Source organism: Echiichthys vipera, assembly GCF_963691815.1.
Source record: "Echiichthys vipera genome assembly, chromosome: 21".
Lineage (NCBI taxonomy): Eukaryota > Metazoa > Chordata > Actinopteri > Perciformes > Trachinidae > Echiichthys > Echiichthys vipera.
Window position 1 is genome coordinate 14598644 of NC_139846.1, and position 8090 is coordinate 14606733.

The 8090-nt window shown below is 40.1% G+C and overlaps 1 protein-coding gene across 1 annotated transcript; it reads left to right on the forward strand.

Annotated features, from left to right (window-relative positions):
- The first annotated feature begins 1956 nt into the window (after nucleotides 1-1956).
- On the forward strand, nucleotides 1957-7793 carry pi15a (peptidase inhibitor 15a). Its single transcript, XM_083935758.1, has 6 exons — nucleotides 1957-2066; nucleotides 2214-2539; nucleotides 3420-3538; nucleotides 4912-5044; nucleotides 5125-5240; nucleotides 6549-7793. The coding sequence occupies exons 2-6, from the start codon at nucleotides 2264-2266 to the stop codon at nucleotides 6682-6684; spliced, it is 780 nt and encodes a 259-aa protein (XP_083791884.1). The 5' UTR covers nucleotides 1957-2066; nucleotides 2214-2263; the 3' UTR covers nucleotides 6685-7793.
- Nucleotides 7794-8090: the final 297 nt, after the last annotated feature.

An 8090-nucleotide genomic window follows, 5' to 3' on the forward strand; every position in this document is an offset into this window, starting at 1 on the left:
TTTTATCTTAAAGCAGGCAGATTTGCTATATAAATTCTGTGAAATTATAAAAACACTCAATCCGCAGAGAGGTGCAAACAGCCTGTCTTCAGAAACTGTGCCTTTAAATGAGCCATCAGGACCTCTGTACGGTTGTGATGTCACTACACTAGGCAGAAAGTACTGCTACAGTGCTTTTACAGTCGAAACCAAAATTCATATAAACTGAATTTGGCCCAGTATGTAACCTTTTAAAAAAACATGGTTAGATTGTAAATATGGTAAATACTCTAATGGCCCAGTAGCTTAGTTCAACTGTTATAATTTATTTTTCACGACAAGTAGGGCCTATTCAGAGTTTACTCAGAGGTAGCTGATGGTCTATTTCAGTTTGGATTTAAGGCTTGAGTCCATCTTTCTCATTCTGCACTAGCTTGTCCTTTCTGGCTGCCCGCTAAGGTGTCATTTAGGTAAAAATGAATAAAGACCAACATCACACCTCCAATCCTATAACTTCAAATATTTCAAATTTTTCCCTGTTAACATTCAAGAATAAACAGGCGGTCTGCTTGGTGTCCTGGCATTAAGCTTAGCCGTGGATCAGGCATAGGAAGAAGAAATATTCAACTAATCTGTCATGATTTATCCAAACCTTTCCATCCCAGTGATTCCTTCAGTCTGTTGAGGAAGAGTGGCGAGGGGGAGCTGAAATGTATGGACAGAGTGAAATGGAGGAGAAAGTCTATGCCGTGCACCACTCATGAATGATATATCCCTTCCACCAATTCCAGCACCTGAAAAGTCCATCACTTCCAAGAAGATTTTTTTGGAAAAGCACCAGTTGTCGGCAACAAGAGAGGAGGGAAAGAGCAAGAGAGACGAAAAAGAGGGAGGAAAGTTGTGCGTCACGTTTCTTTAATTTGTTTAACAGCTGCCAATGAAAATGACGACCTACAGAGGGTTTTTCCCCCCTCTTGGCTCTGCATCTGTGCTGGCAAACAACACAGCTGGAACCATGCACTGAACAAGTGTAATCTTAAGTATAATGAATACGACAAAGAAGACTGATAGGACACATGTGCAACTGATGTGACTTCAAACTACTGCCCAAAACCAGTGGAGTTTGTGGGAAGTGAACATTTTATTATCTGCAGTCGGAGTTTCAATCACATCAATTCAAGCAATATTGTGAGACTGATTGTTCATATTTACCAGCCGCGACAGCGATGCAGGTATTGTTTTCACCCTGTGAGTCCGTTCCTGGAGAACTACCCCAGAGGAGAGTCTGCCACAAAACTTACAGGTGCTTTTGTGATCAAAATTTAGTCCAAGTGCAAAAATGGGTGTGATCTGAGCAATCTGGAAGTAAGGAAGGGCCCCCCACCCTTCTTTACGGCCCTGGACGGATAACTGCAAGATACAGGCGGGAAACTTTACAGGTTTATAGTTGTATAGTTCAAAATGAAGGCCGAGTTCAAAGATGGTTGGGGTCCGAGCAAGGGCGCACGGAGTAGGGGGGTTAGGAAGTAAGGAAGGTGCCATTGCCCCAACTCTTTACACCCCTGGCCTGATTTGACTTTGCAGGTGTGATCCCATCGAAAGATGGTCTTTAGTTAAAGATAACATTTCAAATATCAACTTAAATCACATCTATTAGCAACATACTTTACACCAACCACATACATGAAATACTTGCTTTTGAGAACCCAGAAAAAGTCATTATTAATATTTAAAATGTTCTATCCTTTATCATCCAACTGATGTCCTCCCTATCCTGCAGCTGCGCAAACCTAAAGCAGATGTCGTGATGAAATTGAGCAATATTTGCCAGGAATGGTTTAGGGAAAAATCAAACATGCTGTGTTTCAGGTGACAAGGAGGGGCTGCCTACCTCATAGCACTTCCTGCATCGTCCACTGCAATAGCCTATATAAACCCCCAAAGACGGACTTCTCCTGAAGCACTCACAAAGTTTGCAAAGCGCAAAAACTCCTCACTTGCCCTCCCTCTCTCCAATCCGTTACAGAGGGTTTAGAGGTGGCGCTGCCTTGGCAACGCAGGCACAAGGTACCGCTGCGCAAGAAAAGGTAGGACCAAAGATTGTGTGAGGGAATGCCACTGTTATTAGTGTGTTGTATTGTGAAAAGAGGTTTGAAGATTTGTTTGAACATGTCTGAATTGTAATGCATCTTATATGTACAGCACTTTAAATGATCTTCTTGTTTTAATTTCAGATCACTCCAATACGCTGCTGTATTCTGTCTGCAGTTTCCTTAGACTAAACATGAAACCTCAGTTATTTGCCGTAGACCTTATACTTCTGTGCTTATCTTGCGGAGCAAGTGCACTGGCAACAACTATTCCTGCTGGCTCTACGTTCTTGCCAGCCGCCAATTTCACCAGTCTTGGCGCAGCGCACAGCTATGGAACAGACACTGCGACTATTTCTAAAACCAGGAGGAAGCGTTACATTAGTCAGAACGACATGCTTGCTATTCTTGACTACCATAACAAAGTAAGAGGGAAGGTATTTCCTCCAGCATCGAATATGGAATACATGGTAAGTGAAGGCTTGTTTCACTGTATTTCCACTCAATGCATGATATTCCTGCAGCGTTTATACTGTAAACCTCCTCTATGTTTTATCATCACATGTATGTTCTGCCAGTGACCAAAGTGCATGTATCAGATAAAATAATTGTCTCGGGAGTGATGAAGTATTTGTAGCTGATTTGTGAGGAAGTAAAGTGACAAATGTATCTAAGATTCTTGGCACACTCAGCTGTTGAGCAGATTGCGCTGCAGGAGACCACCAAAGTAGTCACTTCCAAAGGAAAAGGGGTCATGTATGGTACCAGTTGCATGCTGACAGTGTAATATGAAGAGAAAGAAAAAAATGGGAATCGGACATTTTTATTTCATCTATAGCTTATATTTTCAGCTACAAAATAAAATGTTATAGTGTGAAGCAGTAAAATGTCCATAAACTTTGTTCCTGCAACTGTTTCAGCCAAACCATAGCAACTGTGCTGGCAGCATTTCCAATTTTTCAGAAGATGCAATAAAGGCATCTCTTCCCTACACAAAACTACTGTAGAATGAAGTAATTGGAGGAAGTCTCACTCAATTCAATCAATTCAATGAAACCATACATGAGTGTTGCTGTTGACAAGTTTGGGCACCTGGTATTCTTAAAGGGATCCAACTCCCTGTCTATTCAAAGAAAGAGTTACATTGGACACTGGGCAACCTTCTCCGCTTATGTAACTGATTTGATGGATGACTTCTGTGCCTTGCCATGGCAACACCTGTAACAGTACTATGAACTAAAGTGGCGACTCTTATCTCACATCTATCTGCTGAATGAAGATCTAGTGTTGATATTTTCAGTTATGTAATCAGTTTCTACATTCTTACCCTGTCCCTCGCTGTGTGTGTAGGTGTGGGATGACACCCTGGCTAAGACAGCCGAGGACTGGGCTCATGCCTGCATGTGGGAGCACGGGCCACCTCACCTCCTCAGGTTCCTGGGTCAAAACCTCTCTGTCAGGACAGGACGGTGAGTGACCTTTCACGCCCGTCCCCCTCCCTGACATCTGCTGCTCCCCTCAGGGATCACTCTTTCTCTCTCTCTCTATCTCTCTCTCTCTCTCTCTCTCTCTCTCTCTCTCTCTCTCTCTCTCTCTCTCTCTCTCTCTCTCTCTCAGCAGTCATGGTCGTTGCCTTGCCACCCCTTTCTTCTTTCTCCTAAAGGTTTTTTGCACTGTGACCCGGTGACTGCTTGAGGAATGCTCCTGTGACCCTTCAAATAAACAAAAGTTGTGTTTTCAGCCATGACCCCTGAGGACAAAGGCGCATCCCTTTAGTGGGTCTTGACTTTCCATTCGGAAACACAGGGCACCTTCACGTCCTAAACGTTCAGATTTTATTAAGGAACATCGTGAGACTCAGGGGAATACAGCTTATTCTATAGTAGTGTTCTATGATAAGGTTATTTCCTAAATATCCTCCAAGATCCAAGTAGTAATATTATTCTGGTGACTTTCAGATAATATTGTAGAAACAATACTGAGATTTATTTGGTAAAAAATAGATTATCTAGTTTAAAGCGGACATATGCGGACATACAGTATGCTCATACGCTCAAAAAACAACAACATTATTTTTCTTATCTGTCTGAGTATGCCTGTATTCACCCTCTGTCTGAATTGCTCCGTTTTAGCGCCTGTGTCTTCAAGACCCCCTCCTGAAAAAGTACTGCTGCTCTGATTGGTCAGTGTTTATGGGTCTTCCACAACTGTGCTTTAGTGTCACTGCTCCATCATTGCAGCTGAGGAAAACTGTAACTGTAGCAGACCTTTCTACCTATAAATGTAGTATAGTTGTGACATCACAACCTTACGGAAGTCCTGACAGCCCGCTGGAAGGCACAGTGTCTGCATACATGTGGTGTGTATTTTGATATTTTCACAATATTTATTCAGCACCTGCTTTATATATATTTTTAAAAACAACAGAAAGCTAATTTTTTTTAAAGATGGGACCTTTAATTAATTAACTTAAACTAACTTTTTTTGTTAATTTGAATTCACTGAATACCCCTCTCAACACAAAAACTGATTAGACCTTGTTTCATTTCTAAGGCAGGTCTTGTTTGGATATCTTACAATTCAACCTGGCTATAGTGAAAACTATCATGATAATTCAGTTATTAAGTGTTACAATACTTGATGCTTAATGCTGTGTGGTTGCAAACTCTGAAGCTCTGGCACATCATTGCCAGTTTGGCTATCGTGAATATGATACTGATACTCATTTCAGGACCTCTGATCTTTTATTGTGGTCAGCGTAACTCGAAATATTGCAGTTGCTGATCATCAGTTGTGACTTTTGTAGTGTAGTTGACTGAACATGTCTGTTCTCTGTTCACAGGTATCGCTCAATCCTTCAGCTGGTGAAGCCATGGTACGATGAGGTCAAAGATTACTCCTTTCCATACCCCCGTGACTGTAACCCTCGATGCCCTCTCAGATGCTATGGACCCATGTGTACTCATTATACACAGGTAAACAGACAACAATCAGTATCACATACTGATCAATTGAAATAACAATGGAAATAATTGGCTTGGTCTTTTTCTTGCAGATGGTGTGGGCAACATCCAACAAAGTAGGCTGTGCCATTCACACGTGCCATAATATGAACGTGTGGGGTTCAGTGTGGAAACGAGCAACGTATTTAGTGTGCAACTACTCACCCAAGTAAGTATACTTTATTATATGCCATAAGAAAGCCTGTTAACGAACCTGTTAACCTGTTGAGGATAGGGCGACGGCAGGCTTAATCCCGACACAGACGGCTCTGTTCTGTGCTGGGTTGTGACATGCCACCCATGTTGCTGGGAGATTCAGATAACCTCAATACAAGCCTGTGAACCGGTACCACATTACCAAAGCTCTGTGGGGCCACGAAACAGAAGAGAAATTCTCAAAAGATTCCAAGATTCAAAGCCTGTTTGGACTTGTGACTGACGTGTGACCGAGGTTCTTTAATCCCATGTGTAAGAGGAACAGGCTCAGGACATTGAGGCCCTCTTTTAGCTTGCTCATTGAAAACGTGGCCTCCTGTCTGTGGGTTTGTGCCAGGCTTCACTGGATCAGGTCACAACATAACATGATATAATAACACACACACACACACACATATATATATATATATATATATATATATATATGGTGTCAAGATAGTTGGTAACCATTTACATTTTTAATCATTTGAAATAAAGATAAAGATAAAATAATAAAAACATCTCATTAAGACATTATATTAATCTCATTTCAAGGTCCATTTGATATCTGTTCTGGAGCTTTCAATCATATCACATGACCTTCATCAGCAGGTGCCCAGTTGTCATGGGACTCTAAATTTTAAGTTTCCTCAAGTAATTCTTGATAATAAGTATCTCGACAGACCGCATTCATTCATCATATTTTGGTCTTGCATTTGAGGGACTTTTAGTGTGGTGAGCTTTATTTCAAAGGTCCCATGGTATGCTCATTTTCCGGTTCATACTTGATTTATACTAGAACATGTTTACATGTTTAACGTTAAAAAAAAACACATGATTTTCTCATGACTGAATATACCTGTAGTCTGTCTGAAATGCTCTATTTTAGCACCTGTCTCTTTAAGCCCCCCTCCTGAAAAAGCCCAGTCTGCTCTGATTGGTCAGTGTTTCTGGGTCTTCCACATTTGCGCTCTGGCGTGTCTGCACCATCGTTGCAGCTGAGGAATGACTTTAATTGCACTTTAGTGGCACTTTCTACCTAGAAATAGTATAGTTGTGACATCACAACTGTACGAAAGTCCTGACAACTCGTTTAAAGACACAGTTTCTAAAAACAGGCTGGGTGCAATTCTCTGTAGATTCAGGATTTTGTTAGTTTAATGGTATTTATATACCACCTCCCCCTGCTTTATTATCAAAAAGACAAGAGAATCTCACTTTTTACCGTATGGGATCTTTAAAAAAATTGGTCACCTCTAATTCTGCCTGTTCTGCCTTCCAGGGGTAACTGGATTGGGGAGGCCCCCTACAAAGTAGGCGTCCCCTGCTCCGCCTGCCCTCCCAGCTATGGGGGCTCCTGCAGCAACAACATGTGCTTCCCCGCTCTCAAGACAAACTACCTGCACTGGTTCAAATAAACCAAGGTTTCCTCTCGACATAAGATGGCAACCTACAGAACCACAGAGACATTATATTAATCCCGTAAAGATTTGCACAACAGTCGTGGACCACACTATTTTGTATATATGGGCTTATTTAAAGACACAAACATACATTTGAAGGCAGCAGATGATTTTGATGACTTGTAAATAAATTGTAAATTAATTTGTTACATGACTTTTTGAATTGATGAAATATAATTTATGTGTAGAATGGGTCCTTAAACACAGTATATACTGTATGTGGTGCTGCATATTTCACTATGTTAGTATACCATTGACATTTGTGGTAATTAAGGACATGACAAGATCATTGCTGCTCATACCTGCTCACGTTGGTGCTATGGGCATCACACCTTCATGTTGTGTGCTCTGTCTTCACAGGAATGTTGTGATATAAAGATCAAAGCTTTTGACCTCGGAGGGTAAAACCTACACTGGTAGTGTCAGCTTTGTAGCTGTAGGTACAACAAACTTCACGTCTATTGCAATTTCTATTTGTGTCCTGCAACAGATTGGCAACAATTTGTTGAAAAAAGTGCACTTACTGTAAACTGAAAATAATGACAAAAGGAACATACATCAGATCAGCAGAGGGGACTCCTCTGTTGTCAAAAGCCATGTTTGTTTCAACATTCATGCATTTGCAGTTTTAATCTGCACTGATTAGATTGTGTTTCATCACAGATGTTTTACAGGCTTCATTCATATTCCATATGATATTTAAGATAGAGAGAGCACATACAATAAATCTGACCCACATATTTGTTTTATAATCATGTTTGTACGCATGTGCATTGGTATATTATATACCAATCTGTTGATATATTGGACACATCAATTTTGTTATGATCACTGAAGTAAGTATGATTTTTGGAGGCACTCAAGTGCACCTTATTTTTTTTTCAAAATTTCCCAAATATAAGGAAATTCTTGTTTTTTGGTACATGTATCATTATACCCTGACTATCCTAAAACAAGTATACTGTAAGTTATTCATTTTTATATGGGGAAATATTTAATTGATATTCTTTTTTATTGTTTTGTAAGAGGATTGTAAATATATGACTATTAAAAATTAAGGAATTTGGTTCATTTGCATGTCAACTTTTATATTGTTGAAGGACATTTACTACAATGTAAAGTAATTTGTTACATTTCTATGAACTAAGCACTAGCATTATATTGGCAAATCAGAATTTCTTTTGGAAAATGGAACAGCTTCTCATATTAGGGACATATCAGCAGTGTATTGAAGACATACAAAAACATCATTAAATGTTGTCATTGATGCATCCTTTAGTGGGAAATAGTGCATTACAAAATAGGAACATTTTCCGCACTGACTGTATTTAAATCATCAACATTTCATATTATTAATGCAA

Excerpts from the sequence above, each read along its gene's own strand:
- pi15a (XM_083935758.1), top strand. The coding sequence starts at position 2,264 with ATGAAACCTCAGTTATTTGCCGTAGACCTTATACTTCTGTGCTTATCT. Across the intron at positions 2,540-3,419 it reads CATCGAATATGGAATACATG|GTGTGGGATGACACCCTGGC; the intron begins GTAAGTGAAGGC and ends CTGTGTGTGTAG. Across the intron at positions 5,045-5,124 it reads TGTGTACTCATTATACACAG|ATGGTGTGGGCAACATCCAA; the intron begins GTAAACAGACAA and ends TTTTTCTTGCAG.